This window comes from Megascapheus bottae, chromosome 7 (assembly GCF_031878675.1).
Source record: "Megascapheus bottae isolate mThoBot1 chromosome 7, mThoBot2.hap1, whole genome shotgun sequence".
Classification (NCBI taxonomy): domain Eukaryota; kingdom Metazoa; phylum Chordata; class Mammalia; order Rodentia; family Geomyidae; genus Megascapheus; species Megascapheus bottae.
Genome location: NC_143515.1, coordinates 46,969,018 through 46,996,476, shown reverse-complemented (window position 1 = coordinate 46,996,476; position 27,459 = coordinate 46,969,018). Strand labels below are relative to the sequence as shown.

Below are 27,459 nucleotides of genomic sequence, written 5' to 3'. Positions count from 1 at the left end.
TTTTTAAGTAACTACCAAGAACCTGAATATCAACTTTGGTGTTTTCACACCTGGATAGTCACTGTTGAGAGAGGATTTGTTTGTTTGTATATTGGCAGTATCTGAGTTTGAGCCTCATACTTGCTAGGCAGATACACTACTGCTTTAGGCACACCTCTAGCACTTTTTCCTCTGTTTATTTGGAGGGGACTGTTCCTCTATGTAGTTCCACATGGTAGTTAAACTTCTTTGGCAGCTAGGGGCTCCTGAGAATGTAAGCCTTTTAAAAAGTTTATGCTTGGCACATGTACAGTGCTACTTCTAACATATCCTAGTGGTTGGTTTGGAAAGTTGATAGGGAAGATAAGGGAGAGACAAAGGGGTGAATCTGACCATGAGACATCTTATGTGTATATGGACAAGTCAAAATGAAATCCCCTTGAACAACTGATTCTAATAAAATGCAAAAAAATTTCACTGAAGACATTTCACAATTGACAAGCACTTAAAAAGAAGATATTTGATGTTACTAAGTGAAATTTGATGTTACAGCAATCAACACCATGAGATTACTAAACAACATCAGAAAGAAAAAAAATTTTAAAGAAAAAAAATTAGTGCTAACACCAAATGCTGATGATGAAGATGCTGAGAAAATGGATAACTATTAATAGGAACATAGAATGGTACAGTCATAGCAGAAAGTAGACTGTCAGTCTTTTATAAAACTAACCAGGCATTTACCATGCTGTATAGCAACTATAGTACATTTATTCCAGCAAAATAAAATGTTATGTTCAAGCAGGGGGCTAATCACAAGGCTCTTTCTGCCCTCACCATGTAGCCCTGGTTTGCTTTGAACTTTGGATCCTCCTGTTGTCAACCTCAAGTGCTGACATGGCAAAAGTAATCTGCAAGGCCCAGCTAGCCTGCTTTTTGATAGTCTTGTTCTGAGTTTATATAGGTATAATATTTTCTCTATATTTTGTCTTTTTTAGGAAAGTAAACCTTTTCTGTTTTTCTTCATATGTAACCTTTTCTCAGACACTCTCTTGAATATTTCTAGTCTTATTTGAGTTCTTTCCCAAAGAAAAAATAGATCTGCTTTATTGGGAAATCCTTTAAACATTTTTTTGGCTTTGTGGTTAAATAGAGCTTGGTTGGATATGAAAATTCTAGGCTTAGAGTTCATTTAAAAAAATAATATTATGTACTCATCTTGTACTTGATGTTGCTTTGGGGGCTATTTGACTATCTTTTCTTTCTCTTTTATATTTTCTTTGAAAGCTTTTTATTGTTTTTCCTTAGTTTCAAATCATCTTAAAGTTCTCTATAAAGCATCTTAGGTTTTCCCATCTACCTGAAGGAACCAGCACGTGGGCAGCCTTTGTGGAAGCTCAAGGCACACATTCTCCCAGGGCCATGCAGTGCCTCCTTTACTCCTGCATTCTTGTGTCCCCTCCCCTCTTCTTACCCCTGCTCCTGCCACCGTTTTGGTGTTCAGTGAGATCTTTCAGTCAATACTTAGATATTCCCACTATTGATTCAAACCTTTTCTTCTATTTCTTTTGAGTTCTGGTGTTGGTGTTACCACCTTCCATGTTTCTTAGCTTTTCTATTTTTCTTTGTTCTTTCCTCCTGCCTTTCTAGAAGAGCTTCTCAGTATGATTCTCCAGTTCAGAAATCTAATTTTTCTCATCTGTTTTTTTATCCATTTTAAGAATATTTTATTTACCTTTTGAGATTACATAGTCATTATTGCTGTCATCTGTTTTTTTTTAAATCTCTAATTTTTTTCTTTTCATGTAGGACTCAGGTGCTCTTTTCTTTTCATGTCGCTTTAAAAACAAATTGTAGTTTCTAGTTTCATTATCCTTGAGTTACTGTATAAAGGCATTTTAGTTCAACATGGCTGTTTGTGAGTGCAATGCATCTTGATCACCCCCTCATCCTTCTCCCTATCACCCCTCTCAGCCTCCCCATCTCTCCCAACCCTACCCATCCCCTTAATAATTTACCCAGTTCCATTTTTACTGTGTACATTGAATATTACAACAACATTCATCCACCTGTTTGTCTATCCTTCGCCCCTGTCTTCATCCTCTACCTTTGACAACATATGTTCCAGCTTCCTAAATTTATTCTGTTAAACCGTTAAGTTAGTTGTTCTGAAAAGTTGGGTTTTTCTTCCATTTTGCATGCTTCTCCTCCTCCTCCTCCTCCCCCTCCCCTTCCCCCCTCCCCCTCCTTCTCCTTCTCCTTCGCCGCCGCCACCTTCTTCTTCTTCTTCTTCTTCTTCTTCTTCTTCTTCTTCTTCTTCTTCTTCTTCTTCTCCTCCTCCTCCTCCTCCTCCTCCTCCTCCTCCTCCTCCTCCTCCTCCTCCTCCTCCTCCTCCTTCTTCTTCTTCTTCTTCTTCTTCTTCTTCGTCTTATCCTTCTTCTTCTTCTTCTTCTTCTTCTTCTTCTTCTTCTTCTTCTTCTTCTTCTTCTTCTTCTTCTTCTTATCCTTCTCCTTTTTCTTCTTTTTCTTCTTTTTCCTTTTCTTTTTTGTGGGTCACGGGGCTTGAATTTGGCCTGGGTGCTGTCCCTGAGCTGTTCAGGTCAAGGCTACCACCCTACCCTTGAGCCAAGCCCCACTTCCCATTTTCTAGAGGTTAACTGAAGATAAGAATCTCAGGTGCTTTTGTGCTAGGCTGGCTTTGAACCTCGATCCTCAGATTTCAGCCTCCTGAGTAGCTAGGGTTACAGGGCATGCACCACCTGGCCCCAGCTACATGGTTCTTTTCTCTTCTTTTTTTATAACCCCTTATTCATGTCTGATGCTCATATTTGAGGTTATTTGTTATGCTTAAATTCTTGGTGTATTAGTTCTAATAATTCTGCTTTATATAAACTAAAATCTCTTCCTTTTATATCTCATGTAGTCCATTGTAGGTCATGTTCCCCTTAGGGAATTAACCATCCTTGTGGAGATGTAAGGGTTAAGACCAAGATATGGTACCAAGATTTGTGTGCCTCCCTTTGGATTTAAGTAGGTGGAGGAAGGACCAGAGAGTTTCAAACATCACAAAAATAGTTGCTATCACTCTAGTAGTCAAGTCCTCTGGCTAGGACCTCCTATCATTAAACTACTTGAAAAGGAGGGAAGTCATTGTCTTGGTGTTTTAAATCCACTAGAACTGACAGGTGCTTGGGCAGTGGTAGAAGAGGAGATGGGTGGCAGCAACACCCATTTTCCAAACTTGTTCTGGGGGAACTGACACGCTGTTCAACAACAGATGATTAAAGCAGTGAATGCCAGTTTCTGAGACTCTTGGGCAAGCAATGATTTTCCCAAGGCAACACAGAAACAAGTCAAGGGTAACTTTTAAAGTCTGTCTCCCAAACCATTCTCCCTGGGGTACACATGGCCCTTCCTCCCATCCAGCCCAAGATGCCAGCAATCCTTCAACCATTTCACTAAGTCTTCATATCTGTTCACAAAATCCTTTTTGTCAGGGAAAAAAGGGGAAGGTCGTCATTCTTTGGGTTGGTTATCATATACATGTTTCCTTCTCCCTTGTATGGTTTTCCAGTGTGGAAAGTGCTGACCCTTGCTCACTTTGAGGATCTTAGATAATTTGTCTTTAGGTTGCTACTCTCTTTCCCCTCCTTCCCCCCAGGAAGAAAGAATGGTAAATCCCCTATATTTATGGGTAGCTATGGGTTAAGTGTTTGCCTAATAGGTGTGCTCAAGGCCTGTTTACCATAGGAAAGTGTGTCATTTTGTTGGCATTGATTATAAAGTGATTCTTTTTGAACAACAAATCTTCTAAGTATGGTCCTCATTACAAAAATCTATTCTGTTTTTGTCCTTAGTTCCACTTGTCTGTGAAGATTCAACAGAACTTCAAAACAATTTTAGAGAGCGCATCTCTTTTATTCATCAATATGATTCCAGGAAAACTCCCAATGAGCCCCTCAGGGGCAAGGTAAGACATTATTTAGAAGTAATGATGTAATACTTTAGAATAGACTAGATTATTGGTAGGACTTTAAACCTTTTGAACTTATACTCCTTTTAAAAGTTTATTTCTATATCCTGGAGGTCCTTTCATTTAGCATCATCCTGTATGCCTTATGTATCTAGGTTTTGCTCTATTGTAAATCTCTGCTAGGAGAGCCCAAGGTTTCTACTGATTATGATATCTCTTTTGCTGTCCCTTGGTTATCTCATATTGTTACAGCATTTTACCTTGATATATGATATATTGTATATATGTTTATCTGGTTATTTGAAATAGGATAGGGAAGGGGGGAAAAAAAGATTAAGGGTGGGGATGGGAGTAGGGAAATGGGAACCAAAACATAAGAAAGGGTATCAATGTTTGTGAAGTAATGCACCTTCTATCTGGTGAATATAATGTAACCCTTCCATTAATTACAATAAAAATTAGGTGGAAAAAAAGTTTATTTCAATGGGTCTGGGAGTTTGACCTAGTGGTATGGTGCTTGCCTGGTATACAGGAAAACCTGGGTTCGATTCTTCCATATCACATATATAGAAAAAGCCAGAAGTGGTGCTGTGGTTCAAGTAGTAGAGCTCTAGCCTTGAGGAAGCCCAAGGACAGTGCTCAGGCCCTGAATTCAAGCTCCGGGACTGGAAAAAAATAATAAAATAAAAATAAAAAAGTTTATTTGAATGACTGAAAATAGTTTCTACATATGTAAGAAAGAATCTTGGCCACATACCATAGTAAAAAACCAAGGAATGCTATCATAATTTAGAATTACCGTTTGGGAATGTGGTTTGCTTCAATTATTGAAATCAATAGCTTAAGATGAAGTGGTTTATATATTATATTAAAATTGATAAAGATACTATCAAAGCAATTTGATGAACTTTTTGACATATATATTTCTATATATGTGTAAAGGGTATAAAAGATATATAAGGTTTAAGGCCAAATGGATATCTCATCACCTATCGTTGGGATTTTTTCAACAACAGATATTTGCTTTTGTATTTCATTTTAACTAAGCCTTTTGTTGGAACTGATAGATATTTGCAATAATCATTAAGTGTCTAAAACTAGGAATTATACTTTTTATTGTATCCATAGCAACCATAGCAGACACAAAATCTGATCTGTATAGATTGATATGAAAGTTGAGGAACTGAGATGCTCCTTTGACTTCCTGCTCTTTTTTTCCTTCCTGTTCATTTTTTGCTATGCCCTATTTTATAATTTGTTTACAAGGCTTATGAATTATTATCCTGGTGGGTGTCTTTAGTTTTTGACTAGGATGACAGCCAACCCAGTAGCAGAAATGTAAGTGCCTGTAGCACCCGGATGTGAGCTAACCCACACACTCAGCTGCTTCTTCCAGCAATTTTGTGTTCCCCTGGTTAATGTCAACTTTGTTTTCCTTTCCAGAGACATGGAGCTTTTGTGCTATCAGAGTTGAAGCCAAGGAATGGGAAATAGTTCCCAAGGGAACAAAGGTATTACTGAGTACTTGGGGATCATGGTCATCAAAAATGGCCCCAAACAACAAAGAACGGCAATTCAGCAGCAAGCAGAATGACCTCAGCAGGTCTCTGCAGACTGAATTCCCAAGAGCTGTGGAAGACTTGAAAACTCACTTATCAGAGCAGACAGCAGACAGGGACAGCCAGGACATTCCCCCAGAAGCCATTGGGAAGGGAGAAGACCGAGGGTGTGCTTTCAACAACAGTAGGATATGCTCTTCTCATCAGGCCCCAACATCCCAACCTGCCAATGAAAAATCAGGGTAAGTAAAAATAAGATCTCTTCATCACATCAAGACAGAATGTAGAGAAATTTCATAATGACACAGGTCCTGATGTCTGCCTGATTTGGTTTTGTTATCAGTACCAGAACATATAATAATTTATATTAATAGGAGAAAGAGATAAAAGACAAAATACAGATTTTGAGAATGGTCTCTAATGAGCAATACATTATGAACTGTTATTTTGGTAGTATTCTTTATAAGTAAAACACCTTCATTTTACACAAAAATTAATGTTTTTGGTGAATAGCATAAAATTCTTAAAAAGCAGAGACCCTCTTGAACAAGCCTGTGGAGTAGCTCTGGAATCAAAACAGGTTGGAATGGTGAGTTGGATAATTCACCATAAGAGCCTTCTAGACTTTGGTTCTCTTGTCGGTATCATTAGGACAATAGCAACTTTGTAAGATTATTGATTATCCATAAATGGTCAGTGTAATCATATCATCACTATTATTAAAACTAAAATTTCAACTGAAGGATACATTTTTCCTTCTTATTCTGAAACTTAGAACTCCTTTAGCCACAATTAAGGGTTTACCAGCTAAGCACAAGTGGCTTAAACCTGTAATCCTATCTACACATGAGGCTGGGATGTGAGATCACAGTTCATTGACAGCCCATGTAGGAAAGTCTGTGAGAGCCTAATTCCAATTAGCCACTTATCCACCCCCAAAAAAGCCAAAAGTGGAGCTCTGGCTCAAATGGTAGAGTGACAACTTTGAATGAAAGTGCTATGGGACAGCTCCTAGGCTCTGAGTTCAAGTCCTACTACCTGCACAAAGAAAAAAGGGAAAGAAAAGTTTTTCTACTTGTTTGAAAGCATATAAGTGCTCTCAATAGAATTAAAAGCATGAGAATCTGAAAACATTTCTGTCAAAACAAATCATACATGCTTAATTAAAGACACATGAGTACTTGGGACATGAAAATACTTGCTGGATTGTTTTCTATTTTACTGAGATTGTAACACTAATTCAACCTTTTTGGATGCATTTAATAAGGGTTTTTTGTATTAGCTTTGTCTGAGCTGTACATAGTAAGTTCTTTGTGAAAAACTAAAATTCTGAGCTTGTGCCACATTCCAGTTGGAAATATGAATTTACATGTAGGAATTTTCACAGAACATTAATTAACATAAAGTTCTTGCTGGTGACACACAGAGAGCTACCTGAGAAAGCAATCCCACTCCCCCGTAGCAGAGAAAATTTTCCATGATTCACAGGGAAAAAAATAAAAAAATTATAAAGCATGCAAAGAAGAAAAGCAAAAGAAGCATGAGTCTTACAGAACAAAGAATGCTTAAAACTTCAAAACTGGGACTCTTCAACTCCCATTTCCTGTATGGGAAGCAGGAAATGTTTTTTGGTTTCTCTCTATTTTAATCCTTTTATAGTAAAATCCTCAGGAAAATCTTTAAAAACAACAATAAGCTTCAGAATTGGAGATAATAGCATTTTAAATACTTTCAATTTGAAGATCCATGTGTATGGTTGTGTACATATGTATGTACTGGTGTGTATATTATATTTTTACATGTGTGAATCATACATAGGACCTCCTATATGTGCTCTGCTACTGAGCCTAATCTCCTGATATTCTTATCTTCTATTCAAGGACATTTTAAAAAATACTGCTTTTCCTCTTATTTTCATCCCCTCCTTTTCTTGCTCTTTCTTTATGGAACAGCTACTAAGTGAATGGTAGAACACTTGGAACGATCTCCCAGAACACAATTTGTTTCTCATCATTCATATAATGTTACCACTAAATAATGCAAGAATTTCCTTAACTCTTTCTATTCATTTGCTTTTTAGAATGTCTATTGCTATACAAGACTACCTATTTAAGCTTAAAAGGCAATTAAGTCTACTAGTTTTTAAAATTCTTAGCATCTGCATGCTTGCTCCAGTGCTCTTCATCTATAGTGGATGATAACTCTGCTATGAACTCTTGGAATGTTGTAGTTAGGCTTTACATCTGTGTCTATTCTTTAATTCTAGTCTTGTTTGTTGGTATTATAGTCTTTTCCTCCAATGCTTGTCCTTAGTTGAACAGCTCCTCCATCATGAGATTCCCAGACCATCATCAGTATAATCTGTTTCTGTTTGCTACAGCCAGACTTTGTAATAGAGCAAGGATACTCAGATAGGATCTGAGGATGAGCTGACGGGCTCCTAGGGTCAGTAGGTCCTCTGCTTGGTATTGCCCGGCCTCTTTAGCTCTACCCTGTGATTCAATGTAGGTGATACCTATTGTTTAGTACAAGTGGCAGAACAGGGAGGGAGGACTGATGTTTTTGTTCTATGTGCAACGGTTTAATTTTCTAAGCTGGTATCTGCCCATCACTGCTGAGCTCTTCTTCACATCCACAGCCCTCCACTCTACTTAGACATTGGGCTTCCATTTTGTTAATTTCAACATTTTTTTCTCTGGTAATGTACTTACAGAATTTTTTTAAGCCCGGTGCAGTGGCTCACACTTGAAATCCTAGCTACTCAGGAGGCTGAGATCTGAGGATTACGGTTCAAAGCCAGTCCAGGCACTAAAGTCCATAAAGCTCTTATCTCCAATTAATCACCAGGCAACCAGAAGTGGCACTGTAGCTCATGGGATAGGGTGGTAGCCTTGAGCTGAAGAGCTCAAGGGCAGAGCCCAGGCCCAGAGTTCAAGCCTCATGACCAACAACAACATAAAAATTTCTTTAAATGTCCTTTTTTAAATCATAATTTCTGTTTCATAATTATATTTAAGCAGATTTTATTATGTATAGTTATCTGTATACATTTATATGAGCTTAAGGGGTAACAGATGTGCATGCCCTTTACATCTTAAGTCAATCACTAGTGTTTTTTTAAATAAATCACTTTCAACCTTAGCACTTTAGTAAGTAATGTATTCTCTGTTATGGACCTCATGGTTGATTGATAAACCTCACTGAGAATTTACCCTGTCTTTTCTGTTCCAGAGAATGAAATTCAGGGAGAGGTAGTCTCCGAAAGCCCAGCTAGTGAACTCTTTATCATAGACTAGATTGTTCCTCAACTTTTTTTTCAAGTCTGAGGATATCTTCTCTTATTAAAAAGGTTTGTGGGTTGTTTTTTTTACAACATTGTAATTAGGGAGCTATAGAAATCCTAGCAATAAAATATAACATTTCAAAACCTTAAACTGGACACTGGTGGCTCACCCTGTAGTCTTAGCTACTCAGGAAGCTGAGCTCTGAGGATTACTGTTTGAAGGCAGCCCAGGCAGAAAATTCCATGAAGCCGATCTCCTCAGAAAAAGCTGTGGCTCAATTATTCTATATATTATCTTCTTAAAATTCTGTAGACTGTCCGGGAGCTTGGCCTAGTGGTAGAGTAGCTTGCCTAACATGCATGAAGACTCGGGTTCAATTCCTCGGTACCACATACATAGGAAAAGCTGGGAGTGGTGCTGTGGCTCAAGTGGTAGAGCTCTAGCCTTGAGAGAGTACAAGGACAGTGCTCAGGTCCTGAGTTCAAGCCCCAAGACTGGCAAAATATTAATTAATTAGTTAATTCTGTAGATTGAAACCTCATGCTAGTCATCACTAGGATTGGTCCCTAGACTCCCATAGATGACCAAGCCTGCAGGTTAAAATGGCATTGTGTGTGCCTATAACCTGCACATATCCTCCTGTACACTTTAAAGCATCTCCAGGCTGCTTAGAATACCTAGCCTAATGTAAATGCTGTGTAAATAGTTGGTATACTGTGTTGTTGCTGGAATAGTGACAAGAAAATAAAGAGTGCACTTGTTCAGAACAAGCAGAATTTTCAAAAAAAAATTTTTCCAGTCCTGGGCTTGAGCACTGTCCTTGGACTTTCTCAAGGCTAGAACCCTACCACTTGACTCTCAGCACCACTTCCAGCTTTTTTCTATGTATGTGGTACCTAGGAACCGAATCCAGGTCTTTGTGCATGCTAGGCAAGCACTCTACCACTAGGCCAAACTCCCGGCCCCTTTTCAAATATTTTTAATCCATGGTTGGTTGAATACACAAATGCAGAAAAGGCCAACTGTATTTACTAAAAATTCATTAACCTTATAGGTCCCATGATTTCCTCATTATATAGTCAACCTTACTCTTAAAGGACACTCTCCAGAAATGCTCTTCAGAGGTTCTAGCTCTGTGTTTCCCATTACAAACAAAAGAAACTTAAGATCTAACACAGTTTTCATGGGTAGAATATTAATTGTACTAGTAAAAGGAAGTACATTTCTAAGCTTAATTCTTCTGTGAAAATCACCTTCCTTTGGAGGCAGTTTTGTGTCTTTATAGTAGAAACAGCAACAGCTGATGTGTTTTGCTGTGACTGGACTGGGAGGTAGTAGAGGGGTATTTTTTTTAAAGTTAAGATTATAAAGATGTTGAAGTCATGTACCATATATCTGGTGAATATAACTGAACCCTTCTATTAATTACAATAAAAATATGAGGAAAAAAGATTATAAAGATGAAATTGTTATGGAAATCTCTCACAAAGTCCTTGATGTCCAATGTGCAGTTTTATGTCCAATAATTCTTGCATTAAATATTGCTAAGCTAGAAAGACAAGAGGAAAGTCCCAATGAGTTGTTTCCTTCTTTCTTTTTCAATATTTTAACCTGCTAAAAGTATGTCTCTTGCCATAAAGGATGAACCTTGCTCAAAGAGAAGGCTGGACTTTGCCCTTGGAATGTCCTGCAGGGTAAGGGTATTTTGTTTACCAGGAGCCTTAGGCCATGCTAGACAGATTGTACTCACATATACCATGCTAACAGTCAGGCATCTTGGACTACATTTGTACTCACATATACTATGCTAACAGTCAGGCATCTTGGACTACATTGTATTAGTTTTGCCTTAGGAGGTACAGGAGACCAAGGTCAGCCACACAATCAACCATATCTTCATGACAAAACCCAATACAAACTCTGGGTACCAAAGCTCTGGTCACTTCCTGGATAGGCAGACCTGCATGCATGGTGATGGGAGAGAAGTCGTCACTGCCCACAATTCCACTGGGGGAGAGAACAGAAGTTTATACTTATAATTCCCCTGGGCCCTGCTCCATATCCCTCTTATTTGCTGGTGAAGTGGATGCTTTACTGAAATGAACTCTGAGTAAACATTGTGGTGAATGCCTAGTAAATGATGAAATAACAGGAGCCTCAGGCATCAGGCACCTAACACACACCTTGTCCCAGAAATGTCAGTGGTCATACCATGTCACACTGCTTATTTAACATCTTCTCTTTACAAAAACAAACAAACAAACAAACATCAAGGTAGGCAAAACAGTTTCAGGAGTTTGGGGTGTGTGTGTGTGTGTGTGTGTGTGTGTGTGTGTGTGTGTGTGTGTGTGTGTGTGTGTACATGTGTGTGTGTGTGTGTGTGTGTGTGTGTGTGTGGTGTTAAATGATCCTGAACTTTCAGACTTAATCATCATCTAACAGAAATCTCAGGAAACTAAAAAAAAAAGTGGCTCTTGAGAGTTACTTGGAAGAAGCTTGGTCTTAACGTATGAAGTAAAAACAGCATAGGGACTCTGTCTTTCTAAGTCAAGGATGATAATAGGGACTAAGAAAAAACAATTGATCTAAAGGGGCTTTAAGATTTGTAAATGAGCTGACACAGGGTTTTCCTTAGCTCATCTCTGCAGTCATGATCCTGAGAATTGTAATAGGCAAATGAAAATGATTTAAACAACTAAGACAACTCCTTGGTGACAAACTGCTTTTGAAGGTAGGAAAAATGCCACTATTTTTCTTTTCTTTTTTTTTGCAGTTGTACACCACATATGCCTTCCTAGGCCTCGAGGTGGTGTGTAAGTCACTGGCGTGTTGATATTTCTCTTCACAGCAATCACGCCAGAGTTGTGGGGTTGTTACAGAATGCTGGGAGAGCTATGAGGGTTGCTCTTCTTTCAGCTTCTGACATCACCAGCAATTCTCATAGCACAAAAACACGCAAGGGATTTATTCCTCTGTTAGTCCTATGCTTTTCAAGTCAAAATTACCTTTTCAGAGAAGGAAAGTACCCTACTACCCCTCTACAACAGTGATATAGAAATCCTGAAATGTTAATTGTGAAAAGTACTTTGCAAATTGCTTTGAAGATGTACTACAAATATTAGTTATTGTTTTAGTGCTTTAAAAAAAAACATATAGGGGCCGGGAGTTTGGCCTAGTGGTTAAAGTGCTTGCCTAGTATGCATGAAGACCCGGGTTCGATTCCTTGGTACCACATACGTAGAAAAAAGCCGGAAGTGGTGGTGAGGCTCAAGTGGTAGAGCTCTAGCCTTGAGAAAGTCCAAGGACAGTGCTCAGGCCCTGAGTTCAAGCCCAGGACTGGCAAAAAAAAAAAAAAAAAAACATGTAAAGAAGACCAGTAAACTTGGAAAGACAGATCAGTTACTGCACAGTTGACTGGATGTGTTTTGGGTTTTACCATGCAGGATTCCTTTCCTCAGAATCTCAGGGACCCAAGTCACTCGCTGGGGACATGCAAATCTGGGCAGCTGTGCCTGGTGAAAGGTGCTACTGTGGAGTTTGGTGAGGGAATCCTGCTGGGTTTCCTTTAGAAGAAAAGTTTGGCTGCAGAGGCCTGTCATTTGTGACCTAGGTGCAGAGAAGGCTTAGATGGGGTGGGACTATGAAGGCCCAAAGCAAGGACAGAGTTTCTGAAATCAGTCACTTCCCGGAAGTCCTGAGAGGTGAGACGCAATCCCTGGAGAGACATTCTATGTGCCTGGTTAGCTTTGGCTGGACCCAAGGCTGCCTGCCAAGGGAACTGATGTTATTGTTAGCAAATGCCACTCCACCCAAGGCAGGATTTTCAAAGATTCCTCCCATGAATGGGAACTTCTGGTCGCCCCTTGTTTTCTGAAGTATGTTATGACAGGCATTTGATCTGTTCCTCCTTTGTAATTCAGGAAACATTCCTTAGAGGCCGAGAGTGGCCTTTAACAGAGAGCAGCCCACCCTGTTATCCTGTCTAAGCAGTCACAGGGGTTTGTATGCTCACAGTCACATCCACGTTTTAGGTTGTTCAAGGAGGAAAAGGGAATATGTCCCTGTTCAGAAGAGTTCTTTGTGTGATCCCTTCCAAGTAGGGAAATGGAGGTAGTTTCAGAGCCCAGGAAGTAAGAGGGTCTCTGCAGGAAAGGCAGGCCTGCCCTTGGTCAGGCCTCTCAGCTGTCTGGGGGCTGACATCTGCTTGGGCACATTCCTGAGGGGATAGCTGTGGGCTGATGCATCTGCCCCTGAGGTCTGCCTGACCGTGGGAAAAAAGGGCTGTCCTCCATGCTACCTCCATCCCCAGAGCAAAGGCAGCAGCCTAGAAATTTCCAGCTGCGAGGCTGGGTGCCTGGAACGCCACATGTGCTGTCACAGTTGTCCACCTCTTGCTGCTAATAAATTTCAGACGTGCCAGTGGCGGGCAAGAGTGGAGGCAGCCATAGTGGAGTCTCCTTGGAGAATGATCTCGGTGCCCTAAACATGGTGCCAAGGAAGCCAAGCCCACAGCATGAGTGGGTACCATGCTCCTGTGTGGGGGGCAGCTACGTGGCCATGGGAAGAACTGAGCCCATGGGAGTAGGAAAGCAGGTTTCCGAGTCACTGTGCTGTCTCTGCCCAGCTGTGTGACCTTCAGAATGTCACCTGACCTCTCCTCTTTGTCCAGTTCTTTGTATGGAATGATGTGGGCTGAACCGCTCTATCAGATGGTCAGAGTGAGGAATACATGCACATGGGAACACTTGTGACCAACGCTAGTTAATGGTCTGTGTGTCCACAGACACAGGAACTTCCCATGTCTTCACCAGAATCCGGTCAACTCTCTGAAGTAGCTTGCTGTTGTTACGGGATAGCAGGTAAGTGGAGTACACAGACATCTCATGACCTGCCTCTGGTCATGTGTCCATCTGCTGTAATTTCAGCCCAGCCCATCCACCCTCTTCACCACTAAGCATGGCTGTTTCGTGTGGGAAGTGTCAGCGGCCATGTTCACCTAATTCTCAGTTGATTTCTTTTTTCCTTTTTTATTTTTTTCTTAGGGCCTGGGTTCTGTCCCTTGACTTTTTTTGCTCAAGGCTACTACTCCAACTTTTTTTCAGCTTAATTAGAAATAAGAGCCTCTGAACTGTCCTGTCTTGGCTGGCTTTGATCTGTAACCCTCATATCTCAGCCTCCTGAGTACATAAGAACGCAGGTGAAGGCCAGTAGCACCCAGATCTTAGTTAATTTCGGAGATCTGCAATCCTGGTGTCTCATATTTGCCCTCTGTCTGTCACTCTGCCTTCACTGTGACCTTTGTAAAAACATGGCCTTGAGCCAGGCGCCAGCGGGTCATGCCTATAAATCATAGCTACTCTAGAGCCTTACATCTCAAGATTACAGTTTGAAGCCAGCCCAGGCAAGAAAGTCTATAAAATTCTTATCTCCAATTAACCACCAAAAAGCCAGAAGTAGAGTTGTAACTCTCAAATGTTAGGTCATTAGCCCTGAACACAAAAGCTGATGGATAGTTTCTAGGTCTGCGTATCCACCCAGAGCTACCCACTACTCTCACAACATGCCAGCATGTTTCTGCCCTTTCTCCATTCTCTCCCCTCTGCCTGAGCTGCCCATGCCATCATGCCTCCCCCACATCTGTAACATCTTATTCTGCCTCCAAGGCCTAGCTGAGATATCATGGACTTGGTAGCTCCTTCTCTGACAGTCCCAAGCAGAACAAATGTGCCTTCATCCTGTGTCTCCTGGTTTGGACATCACTTTTGTACAAAGCATTTGTGTGTTGTATACTTCACATGCCCAGGGCCTTCCAGATAGCCTAAAAATATGGGAGCTATCCTAAAATTCAATCCCCCAAAGACCGCATCCCTCAACAGCAAGGGGTCTCTCCTTTCAATGAAAACAGAATTCTTGGTAAAATAGAAATGTCTCTTCATGAATTGGTGAGATAGACCCTTGACAATTTCTGTACTGCTTCAGATCCTCTCCCTTGTCTGTTCCCCTTTATTCTCCAACATAGAATCATCATAAATATGTGCCTTCTCCTTACCTATTTATTTATTTATTTTGTGGGTCATGGGGTTTGAACTCGGCCTGGGCACTGTCCCTGAGCTCTTCGGCTCAAGGCTACTGCCCTACCCTCGAGCCAATCCCTACTTCCCTGTTTTCTAGAGGTTCATTGGAAAGAGTCTCAGGTCCTTTTGTGCCCAGGCTGGCCTTGAACCTTGATCCTCAGATCTCAGCCTCCTGAGTAGCTAGGATTACAGGCGTGAGACACTGCACCGGGATCCTTACCTATTTATTACTAATAGTCTATTCTCATCCATTCCTCTGTTCTGTCACTGAGTCCTAGGCTTGCCCAAGAGGTTCTACTTTTTTCTGGGTATTAAAGTAGCAAGTTCTCTCTCTTTGCCAAGGCAAATACCTGAGACACCCACAGATACCTGAGGTCACACCTTTATTTCCTGCCTTCTTTCCACCAAGCATGGCTTTTCCCTTTCTTCCTCATCCATGCTGATTGAGTTTTGATCTGATCATTTCTTCTTGATCAATACTGTAACTCTTCCACATGAAATCTTAAGATGCTGCAAATGAATGTGTTTTTTTCCTTGTTACTTTATAAGATATTTCAGCAACAATATACCTAAGTACCAAAAGGCCCTAATTATTTATTTATATATTTTTTGTTGGTCATAGGACTTGAACTCTGGGCCTGGCCATTGTCCCTGAGCTCAGAAGCTCAAGGCTACTACTCTACCCCTTGAGCCACAGTGCCACTTTCAGTGTTCTGGTGATTAATTGGGTATAAGAGTCTCACATGCTTTGTAGTTCCTGGGCTGGCTTTTTGAACCATGATCCTCAGATCTCAGCCTCCTGAGTAGCTAGGATTACAGGCATGAGCCACTGCATCTGGCCCCTTTTTATTTTTTTAAAGTAAAGCAAGCTTGTTGAGATGCAATTCACATGCCATAGTTCTTCTATTTAAAGGCCACTCTGGAGTGGTTTTAGTTCTTAGCTCTTTTTTCTTTTCTTTTTAAAATTTTATTAAAAGTTTTAAATTATTATTATAAAGGTGATGTACAGAGGCATTGCTATTTCATAAGCCAAGTACGTGTCTTTTTGGACAATGTCACCTCTTCCCTCACCCTCTCATTTTTCCCTCCTATCTCTGCCCACAAGTTGTATAGTTCATTTTCTACATGGTATCCAATGAGTATCATTGCTGCATTTTTTCACCTTTTCTCTCTTTCATTTCTGTTCAATCCCTTAGCCCTAAAGACAAATACATGAACAAACAAGAAAAAAAAAGAAAGAAAAACCCTCTAGTTTCCATATCCTGGAGTTCATTTTGACAAATATTTTATGTTGGGGGGGAAAACAAGATGAGGGGTGGGGGTGGGGGGGAGGGAAATGGGGACCAAGACATGTGAAAGGGTATCAATGTATGGGAATTAATGCACCATCTATCTGGCAAATATCATGTAACCCTTCTATTAATTACAACAAAAGTATATGGAAAAAGTAAGGTATTTGTGTAGTTAAATTTGAATGATCTGATTGAGAACTGAGATTTTAAATAGCACTTGGATATCCACACTGCCTCTATTCATTAATGCCATGTTAATTTTCTCTTCATTGTAGTATAGCTCTTTTTTTTGCAGCATTTAGGATCAGCTCTTTTTTATTCAGGTCTAATGTTTTTACTATGTGTCTGGAAGAGTTCCTTCTGGAGTCTGGTTTATTAGGTATTCTATAGGCTTCTGTTATGTGAGTGGGATTTTCTCTTTGGAGACTGGGGAAGTTTTCTGCTATAATCCTGGTGAATAAGTATTGCATTCCTTTCATTTGAACTCCTCCCCTTCATCAATTCCACTTATACAAAGATTCCACTTATACAAGATTTCTTGGCTGTGTCCCATTCTTGGACCTTTCTTTGGTGAATTCAGAGTGATTTATCCAGATTAATGACTGTTCCAGATCTTGTGTTTTATTTTCTGTTCCTGATATTCTACTTTCTATCTTAGTTATTCTCTTACCTATAGCTTCTATTATGGTTTGTATTGATGCCATCGTAAAGTAAAAAGAAAAATTGTAGCATGAAAAAGGCAACCTAAAGATTTTAATGTTTTAAGTAAAGATAAAATCGTACTTAGAGAATGAATTTAATACCCCACATTTATCAATGAATAAAGAATTTCCTTCACAATAAAAGGATAATTGATCCTCATTTGAAGAAATTAATGGGGTTGAGGTATGGTTAAGAGATAGACAATTTGCTAGCATGTGTGATGCCCCAGAAATAATAATTAATAATTTAATCATTAGTTCACATGTTGATCTCTTTAAAGGAGTGTTACACACATTAATTAAAATATGTGTTAAAAGCCAGCCACCTATAATCCACACCTATAATAGCTCAACACCTATAATCCTAACTACCTCGGGGGCTGATATCTGAGGATTGCGGTTTGAAGCCAACCCAGGCAGGGAAGTCTAGGAGACTCTTAACCTTCAGTTAATCACCAGAAAGCCAGAAGTGGTGATGTTGCTTAAGGGTAGAGTGCCAGCTTTGAGTAAAAAAGCTAAGGGACAGTGAATTCAAGCCAAAATACCAGCATTGTAAAAAAAAATGTATGCAAGAAATTAAGAAAAAAAGCTGGATAAGCCAGCTTGAATATAGTGATCAAATACAGAAAACTTGACAGACTTCTAATTCTCTTATTCTTTTCTTTTTTTCCATGGCAACATAAAGATAGAATTAGCCAGTGTTAACGTTTGCCCTAAGAGTCAACGATAGGGGCCAGGAGTTTGGCCTAATGGTAGAGTGCTTGCTTCGTGCATGCACGAAGACGCAGGTTCGATTCCTTGGTACCACATATATAGAAAAAGCCAGAAGTGGCTCTGTGGCTCAAGTGGTAGAGTGCTAGCCTTGAGAAAATATGTGACAGTAAATTTAATATCTCTAATACATGGAGAATAAAAAGTTAGAAAGAGCTTGTAAAATCAATAAAAGAGCTGGGTGTGGTGACTCACGCCTGTAATTCTACCTACTCAGGAGGCTAAGATCTGAGGATTGCCGTTCAAAGCCAGCCAGGGCACTAAAGAATGTGAGATTCTAATTAACCTCTAGTGGGGCCGTGGCTCAAGGAGTAGGGTACTAACCTTGAGCTGAAGAGCTCAGGGACAATGCCCCCGCCCAGAGTTCAATCCCCATAACCCACAAAAAAAAAAAAAAGAACAATTTGAAGCTGAGCACTGGTGGCTCACACCTGTAAGCCTTGCTACTCAGGAGGCTGAAATTTGAAGATGGAGGTTCAAAGTCCGACTAGATTAGCACTTTACCACTTTAAGCCACAAAACCACTTCAGTTTTCTGGGGCTTAATTAGAGATAAGATCCCCACAGACTTTCCTACCCAGGCTGGCTTTGAACCACAATCCTCAGATCTCAGCCTCCTGAGTAGCTAGGATTATAGGAATGAGCCACTGGTGCCATCTATACATATGTTTTGTTTGTTTGTTTGTTTGCCAGTCCTGTCCTTGAGCTCAGGGCCTGAGCACTGTCCTTGGACTTTCTCAAGGCTAGAGCTCTACCACTTGAGCCTCAGCACCACTTCTGGCTTTTTTCTACATATGTGGTACCAAGGAATCCACCCTGGGTCTTCGTGAATGCTAGGCAAGCACTCTACCACAAGGCCAAACTCCCCGCCCTATACATATGCTTTTATTCTATATTTTTTTCTCCTTGGTTTTCTCAACTACAGAAATAAGTACAAGTAAACAGAGATACTCTTAAGATCTAAAAACACAGTAAGTATATTCCTGTCATGAGTATCAATCCCCCAAGTATTATATTTAACCAAGCGCAGCACACACATGCATCTGTTTCTTGGTAATTACATGGTAGGCTGAAGTAGGAGGATGGCAAGTTCAAGGCCAGCTTAGTAAATACAGTGAGATCCTGTCTCAAAATAAATTAAGTTCATGTTTACATTAAAATCTCAAGTTTGCTCTGGTCTCTTTCACCCAATGACCTGTCTTACTCATTTCCAGATGCCTATCTTCATGGATAAACCTGACCTGTGGTGATGGTTACAACCAGAAGACACTCACTGGGGCAGTGGGCTTGTAGTGCCCAGAAACAGGAGCCAAAGAACCAAAGAAAGTCAGCCAGATTCCACACATCAGAGCTGCCACAGCTTAGCCATTTACACTGAGGCTCAGGAAGCAGCGGGAGCCTGGATCCAGCTGTCCTGTCCTTTGCATGCCTGGTTTGGGAATGAGTTTAGAAGCACTGACCACCATTCCGGTGCCTGGAAGCTGTACTTAACCTCCCTGATTAGTCTTGCTATTGTGAGGCACAAATGTCACTCTGTAGGATTGTCCTGGATTAGTGAAGATAATATTGATTAGGATTAGCAAGAATAGACAACCATTAGCCATTCCTGGGGAAATCCCAGCTCCACAGCCTTGCAGCAACCAGTTTATTTTGGGTGCTAGGCCTTCACCTAAGCTAATTCAAAAGAGTTCAAAACAAGATTTGCAAATAGAAAAATGAGTGTGACCATTTGAATCTGTCTTAATCTCTCAACCTGTTTGCTTTGTGCATGTGAATGAGGTTTTTTTTAAGAATATAATTTGTTTTATAAAATATATTTGGGAAAATGTACAAAATAAACAAAAAAACCTAGAAAAGCAGGGATGCAGGAATTCCCAGTTTTCCTATAAGATAGAACATATTATACTTAAAGTGAAGAGGTACCAGTTTGAATAACAAGAATAATAAGAATATTTAACCACTTACAAATCAGTTTTTAGGAAGAAGTACTCAATGAAAAGAGAAAACGGAACGTGTTCAAGTAAAACACTTCAAGCCTAGTGCCAGGTTCCAGTACATCTTGCTCTCTTAAATTCCATAGCTATGGGATTTAAGTTTATACCTTAGTTTATTCTTTCATTCCATTCTTGACTGTTTTCCTTCATAGCAATGTCCACTATCTTTAAGTCCAAAAGCATAGATCATTAATCTCGTGTAATAGGTACTCCACTTACAAATGAATAAAGGAACCAGCAAAGACACAAATTAGCAGACTGCAACTTCTGGAGCCCTTGGTTTCCCTATCTAGTCTTAGACAACTTAAATTATACTCAAGTTCAAAGCAAGGCCTTTGCTAGTACAGTTTCTTACATTGGCCATTGTAACTGTCTCTGGAAAGTGACCTGGGTTTCTAAACCATGGATCTTTATCCACATGGATAATAAAATAGCCAAGAAAGGATATTTGCTATTCATTTTTATTGTAGCCTTTGGCTTTTACTCTTTTTTTTCTAGTTCCTTGCTCATCGAAGATAACATGTCTTCATAGGTGCCTCTTGGGTTATCTGCAGAGATCACCTGTGACCCTAGTTAAATGCACAGCTTTATAGGTTCATTTAAGAACTGATTCTTAAGAGTGAAACAAGGCCCATATCTCTCAGGGATTCTTACAGATTCTAAGGTGTGAGAATACATTTATTTCCCTTTCCTCTCTTTTATTCTCAGGTACTTGTGTCTGATTTTCACAAGCCCACTAAGGGTAGATTCTATTGTTTGTCCGTGATGAGTCTCAGACTTGATGTGCTGATGTGGCAAGTTGACAGAGATTCTCTAGTCTGTTTTGCTCCTATGCCATGCCATCTACCCCATACCTAGCCAGTGTCTGCCCATTTGTATGCACTGGTTTCAGTGAATAATCTTCCCTATTGACTCCAGGTAGCCTCTAAGATGCTTTGCCACAGCCCAGAAAGCTGGGAATTCTTCATCTGTGGATGCTACAGGAAGACAGTGTGCTTATTCCCTTTCTTTATGTCCTTATCTACCCCCATACACCTGCACACATGGACACACCTGTGCCTTCCTGGCAACCTATATAGACATGAGCTACCATGGGAACAAGGGCACTGAATGTATAGCTCATTCTCTTCTTTTTAGATATTTTCAAATGAGTGTTTCTTGGCGATGTCTTTTTTAGACTCTTGTTTCCTTGACTACAGGTTGAGAATGATGAAAAGACTCTGCATGCCTTTTTGTAGGTCTGTCTCTCTTGGGCTTGATGGCTGAATGACTGTATTCTTAGTCCTGAGTCAGAGACTGTTGTATTGATGTTATCATTCATCTCCTTGAGCTGGAATCTCAGAATCTATTTACATAAAATACATCCCTATCCAAAAATTGATCACCTTCATCTCTTCTTTGCTGCATCAAATACTAGCTCCACTGCTTTCAAGGGCTGCTATGGCCCAACTCTTGTCTGCTCAAGCCCCCTGTAATTTTTTTTCCCAATCTTTGTTCTAGCGCAAATAAGAAATGATTAGTCAAAAGGTTTCACTTGAGCTGGGCACTGGTGGCTCATGACTATAAATCCTAGCTACTCAGGAGGCTGAGATCTGAGGATCACCATTCAAAGCCAGCCCAGGCAGGAAAATCCATGAGATTCTTACCTTTAATTAACCACAGAAAACTTGAAAATGAAGTGGTCACCTACGTGGTAAAGAGCTAGGCTTGTGGAGGGGGGACCTCAGGGACAGTGCCCAGTCCCTGAGTTCAAGCAAAAAAGTTCGGAATGAGGGGAATGGGAGCTCCACTTTTACAAGTTCCTGGTGGTCCCAGTATATAACCTATGCTGCAGCTATTTTATTCTCTGTCCCCCATATCCTTCCATGTATCTACTTTCCCACTCAAAATTTTACCTCTGCCTATTTACCACTCATTTATACTCAAAAGTCAGTACCAGTCTTCCTTAATCTTCTCGTCCCTACCCACTAGCTAGGCCCTCCACACATGCTAGTAAATACACAGATATTTTGTAACCAGTATTCCTTTTCCTCTCCTTGTGTTCACAAACTACATTTCACATATGTTCTTTTAACTGACCCGTGAAGTTGATTTATACCGACAGAATATGGACAGAGAAACATGCATCATTTGCAGTCTTCATTGGTTACAAAATATTTCTGTACATTCTTTGTAGTATTTCTTGAAAGGAGCAGTGGAACTTAAGTGTGAGCTAGACTTAGTGATTCTCTTCTAATGAACAAATATGGCATATGACTTCTGAGACTAGATTATGAAAGGCATTAGACCCAGGAGACAGTGGCTCATGCCTATAATTCTAGCTACTCAGGAGGCTGAGATCTGAAGAATAAGGTTCAAAGCCAGCTTAGGAAAGGAAAGTCCGTGAGATTCTTAACTTCAATTAATCACCAAAAAAAAATCTGGAAGCTGAGCTGTGGCTCAAGTGGTAGATCACTAGAGTCAAGCTGAAAAGGCTCAAGGACAGCACCCAGGCCCTGAGTTCAAGCCCATGACAGGCAAGAAAAAAAATAGTACATTAAAATATCCAACTTCCCTACGCACCCAATCACTGGCTTCTGGTGACTCCAACTGCCATGTTGTAAAATTAGTGCCTTTGGAGAGGTCCACATGGCAAAGACCTGAAGCTGATTCTAAAAACTGGCAAATATCTGAGCCCTTCTACCAAAAGCCATATGAACCATCTTAGAAGATCTACTGTCATTTAATTCTCCAGGTGAGTACAGCCCAGAGAGTCTTGATTCCACGAGAAATCCAGATGCAGAACTACCTAGCTAAGCTGTTGAATTCCTGACCCACAGAAAATATGAGTGTTCCTTTCCTCCTCATCCTCCCCGCCCCCCCCACCCCCCGCCACACCAGTCCTAGGCTTGAACTCAGGGCCTGAGTACTATCCCTGAGCTTTCCTGCTCAAGGCTAATGTTCTACCACTTGAGCTACAGATCCATTTTTAGCTTTTTGAAGGTCATTTGGAGGTAGGAGTCTCATGAATTTTCCAACCTGGGCTGGCTTGATACTGTGATCCTCAGCTTCCCAAGTAGCTAGGGTTCCAGGCATGAGCCAATGGTAATGCTTGTTTTTTAACCTAGTGATATAATAAGGTTCCATGAACCTTAAAATGAATGGCTCTAAAACTCTAGGAGGCTGCAAGGGAAGGAGGGGTGATACCTTAGAAAGTCACTTCTAAAACAAGACTTGCTTGTTACGGTGGTGAGAGAGCTATTTATGCTGTGTAAAACATCCTCCTGTTTATTTCTCATGGGCATTTACTGTTCCTTACCTCACGTGATGTAATTAATAAAGCATTTTTTTCAATTTGTCTCAGTCATGGGCTTGGATATTGTCCCTGAACTCTTTTGCTTAAAGCTAGCGCTCAACCCCTTTGAGCCCCAGCTCCACTTCCAGTTTTCTGGCGGTTAACTGGAGATAAGAGTCTCACAGGGACTTTCCTACCCAGGATTGGCTTTGAACCACGATCCTCAGATCTCAGCTCCTGAGTAGGATTGCAGGTGCGATGCTTGGCAATATATGCATTGCCAATTTATCTTCATAAATGTCCACAATAACTCTAAAAAGTTGATACTACTATTTTTATTTTTCAGATGCAGGTTCTGAGCTATTAAGAGGTTACGTAGATTTGCTCATAGTCCAGAAAAGATAAAGGTGACAAATGCTGTGTTCCCAAATTCAGGCTCTGAGCTTCCTCCCTAATATTCCTTCTCCCACACAGTGCCTAAAAAAGCTCCTGACATACTATTCTTAACTAATGTCTCTTTCTGCATGAATAAGTGAATGGACAAACAGTAATACGTTTAGCGGGAGAAATGTCATGAAACAGTTTCTAGTCATCAAAAAGCTCCATTGTCCTGAGATGGGTTTTAACTCCATACAAATGGCCCTTTTCACTTGTATGTATCTGAAATTTAGATACATACAAGAGATTCATTCATTTGTGCTTCGAGATCACCAAGAAATTCTTCATCACATCAACAGCTGTAAATCTAGAGCTTTAAGTGTTTGGGGACATCAAACAAACTCAAGACTTTTGTGAGTAGCCAGCTCATTAAGGAAAGCTGGAAAGATCCATGCGCACCCCTTTACCAGGAGGATAGCAATGGGGGACAATCAACAATCACTAGAAACCTGTGTCCATTCACAGGGGCCTGGCCGGGAGCCTCCGCAGCACAACAAAGACTGAATTGTTCCTTCCAGAACAACATGATCATGCAGAGAAAGAGTGGGTACTGAGAAAAGGCAGTGAATGAGTCGCTGGCACCCACACAACAGGTCAGCCTTCACAAAGATGGGGATAGAGCTCCCTGCCAAAGAACTGGCCTCAGCAGGCCTGCTCTGTGAGTTCAAACTCTATCAGATTGAAGCTAAAAAAGCTAAATTTCCAAAATGTGTAGACAGTGCACCCTGGGAAAAAGCACACTCTCCTTTCCTTGGGAGGTAGATAAATAAAAGATAGTCTCAAACTCTTTATGTGTAACCAAAGCCAGGTCTTTCTGATTTGCTCAGAATTGGCCTTCGGGTCAAGCCAAGAGCCTGTCTCACCTTAGGCTCTTCCTCTGTCTATTTCAGTTCTCCCACGGGAAGCTTACATTTTCCCAACTCTACACAGTTTTTTGTTGTTTTTTTTTTAATGAAGTGAAATATGTTGAAAGTAAACTTTGGGGAGAAATGACTGGAGCAAGAGACATTTGTTTTCCATTCTTCTAGTTTTTTTGAACTATGTGTACTTACTAATTTTACCTTCTCAACATTATAGTTTGTCAAGGTGTAGCCTTTGATCTTCTATTCTATGTAAAAAGAAATCAAATATTACTCTTGGAAACTTTTATAACTACAAATCCCTGCCTTCAAAACAATTATTGTTCCCAAAACAAAAGCCTTATTTCTAAGGGAAAAGTCTACTCTGTGTGAATTACAGAACACCCTCACTAAACAGAAAAAAAGTTACATTGGTTTATTTTTTTAGTTGTAATATTGCTTAAGGTGGCATAACCATATATTACTCTTATAGAGTATGGAAGTCTGATTTTTGACTGAGGATGATTCCCTCCTACTCTACAGGATATTTGATAACATGTAGGCACATTTTTGTTGTTGTAACTGGGCCTAGAGGGGTGGGGTTTCTACTGACATCTAGTAGATAAAGGCTGCTAAGTATTTTCCAGTACATAGGACAGATTCCCACAACAAAGAAACAACCTGGCCCCAAATGTCAGTAGTGCCCATGTTGAGAAACCCTGACATGGACACCATGACTTGGTCATATAACATAGCAATTCCACCTTAAATCGGGCTAACAGGTTAACAAGAAGGGGTAAGTCCTTCATTGTTTGAACGGCACATCACATGTGAGGTTGAGATTTGGCCAGATTTCTGTGAAACAGAACAAAATCAAAACCTACTCTCTTTCCATTTTTTAAATGAATACTTGTTGAATCTCTTCTATAAGATAGGCACAGATTTTAAAATAAATGACTCTTTAAGCATGAACATGGCCATCCTTAACCAGAAAGAGAAGTATCCAAGCTATTTCTAAACATGTCACCATTTCACTCAATATTTTGGCCAGGAAATGTTTTTTGTGGGGAAAAAATGAAATGGGATTTATACCGAAATATCTAAAATGCACATGTTATAATTAACCTCAAATCTGACTGATTTTGTCAGACCATAATTATAAACTATCCTTTGGGAAAGTCAGGTCCTTAACAGGCACCAATTCAAGGGCCTCCAGGCTTCACTGGTAAGCCCGGGTCATGAGAGCTGCTGGTACTTTCCCTGTATAATTTCTGGCTGGCCCCCACCCTAACCAGTTATCTCAGGACAGGAGGTTCTTCTGAACTTCCCTCCGAGCTAGAATAGCCGGAAGGATGTGAGTGCAGTCCCAGGGGTGGAATTTGGCTCCTCAACTTGGAATGGAGTCACTGGAAAAATTTCTGACCTGTCCCTCCCTACTCAGTCACGAATCCACATTAATTCCCCAAGTGAGTGCCATGAAAACATCTTTCACTTAAAGTAACATTAGCAGGATGATGCTCTCAGAAGTTACATTATTGAACTACAAACAATTGAAGTCTTTGGATTGTTGACTAAGAATACAAAGGACTTCCCTGTCTTTGTTCACAAGTCTGTGAAAACGTTACAGACAATGTAATCTTTTATTTTTATTTATGATTTAGAAAGTTTTTTTCTTAATAACAAAAAAAGGAAATGTAGCCTTTCAACAACATTAAGAAGAATATGGTCAGGCAATATTAGAAGTCACCAAGAAAAACCTAAGAATGAGTTCTTGTTGTGTAACTCAGGCTGACCCTAAGTTTAAACTTAGGCCTTCCTTCTTCCTCCTCTTTCTGATTACTGTGATTATAGCTATATGCTCCCATGCCTGGAACATAAGATGTGTGATTCTTAAGGCTGTTTGTGATTATCTTGCTATGGAAAAGAAGTAAAATCTGTGGGGCATATATGTAGAGAGGGAGAAGGAGAAAGAGAATGCTACCAAGCACTATGAGCAGATTTACAAAAATACATTTACATTTACAAAAATAAAAATAAATTTCCAACTTCTTGGTTGCCTTCAAGGAAAAGTATAAGACAAAAGAGCTCTTTGGTACCAATAGAACAGGACTAACACCAATGCCAACTCAGGTCACATGTAACCAAAGCTTCAGGCAGAGTTTTGGGGGCCATACGAATGGGTGCAAGGTCCAAGAATAGTTGAAAAGTCTGGGATCCATCCAATAGCTATTCAATCCAAGGATTTTGGCTAGAATCAGAAAAATTATAGGAATGTAGTAAACCATCTGCCTAGCTGCATTCACCCTGGGTCAGTCACAATAGGTGTTCAGAACCCCTGGCCCTATGCAATCAATTAAAGACAGACAGCTTCCACTAAGAACTAAAATCCTGCATGGGCTTGCTGGCTTTAAATCATGCCTCTGTCATTCTGGAACTATGGAATGAGTTAAACCTCAGCGTGATCCTTGACTTTAACTCATTCCAGTTTCTCACGTAAGAACAAAGAAAACACCCGAAGTTGTGCGTCCGAGGGGTGATGCGCTCACACTTGGTTAAGCACGGCATGTTCACCCTGAGCTCAGAACTTCCTCTGGAGCACAGACTGAACACAAATCCTTTGTTCTCGTTAAATGATAGCACACACAATTTGTTCCTTAATTTACTATGTGTTGGGAAGTTCTTTATAAACATTACTGATTTCATATAGCTATATATGCACATAATTATAAATGTATGTGTGTACAATCTGTACATCTATAAGAAATTTTACATACTGAGAGGTTGCATAAATGCCAGCAAGGGGAACACTTTTTAAATCCCTTCAAAACTGAATTTTTTCTTATATGTTTAATTACTGAAGGAAAAGTTTTAGAAAGGAAAAAAATGAATAATCTTGTCCCTGTCCAAGCTTTCTTTTTTTAAGAAGAAATCTGTCTCAAGCTGGTGAGAATGAGAATAACATTTTTTCAGGAAAAGAACTAATTAAGAAATGAAGGGAACAGCCTGGCGCCAGTGGCTCACACCTGTAATCCTAGCTACTCAGGAGGCTGACATCTGAGGATTACAGTTCAGAGCCAGGCTGGGTATGAAAGTCTGTGAGACTCTTACCTCCAATTAAGCACCAGAAAACCAGAAGTGGCACTGTGGCTCAAGTGGTAGAGTGATAGCCTTGTGCTGAACGGCTCAGGGGTAGCACCCATGCCAGAATTCAAGACCCACAACTGAAAAAAAAAAAAAAAGGAAGGAAGAAAGGAAGGAAGGAAGGGAACAGCCTGGCTCTGT

The 27,459-nt window shown here is 40.2% G+C and overlaps 1 protein-coding gene across 1 annotated transcript in view; it reads left to right on the top strand.

The window, feature by feature from the left end:
• Positions 1–19,569, top strand: part of Cimip6 (ciliary microtubule inner protein 6) — a 40,790-nt gene extending 21,221 nt beyond the window's left edge. Inside the window, 5 exon segments of the mRNA XM_090336924.1 lie at positions 3,837–3,949; positions 5,396–5,435; positions 5,438–5,502; positions 5,504–5,753; positions 18,847–19,569. Of these exon segments, the coding sequence (XP_090193050.1) occupies positions 3,837–3,949; positions 5,396–5,435; positions 5,438–5,502; positions 5,504–5,596 (311 nt within the window). The 3' untranslated portion in view covers positions 5,597–5,753; positions 18,847–19,569.
• The last annotated feature ends 7,890 nt before the right edge of the window (positions 19,570–27,459 follow it).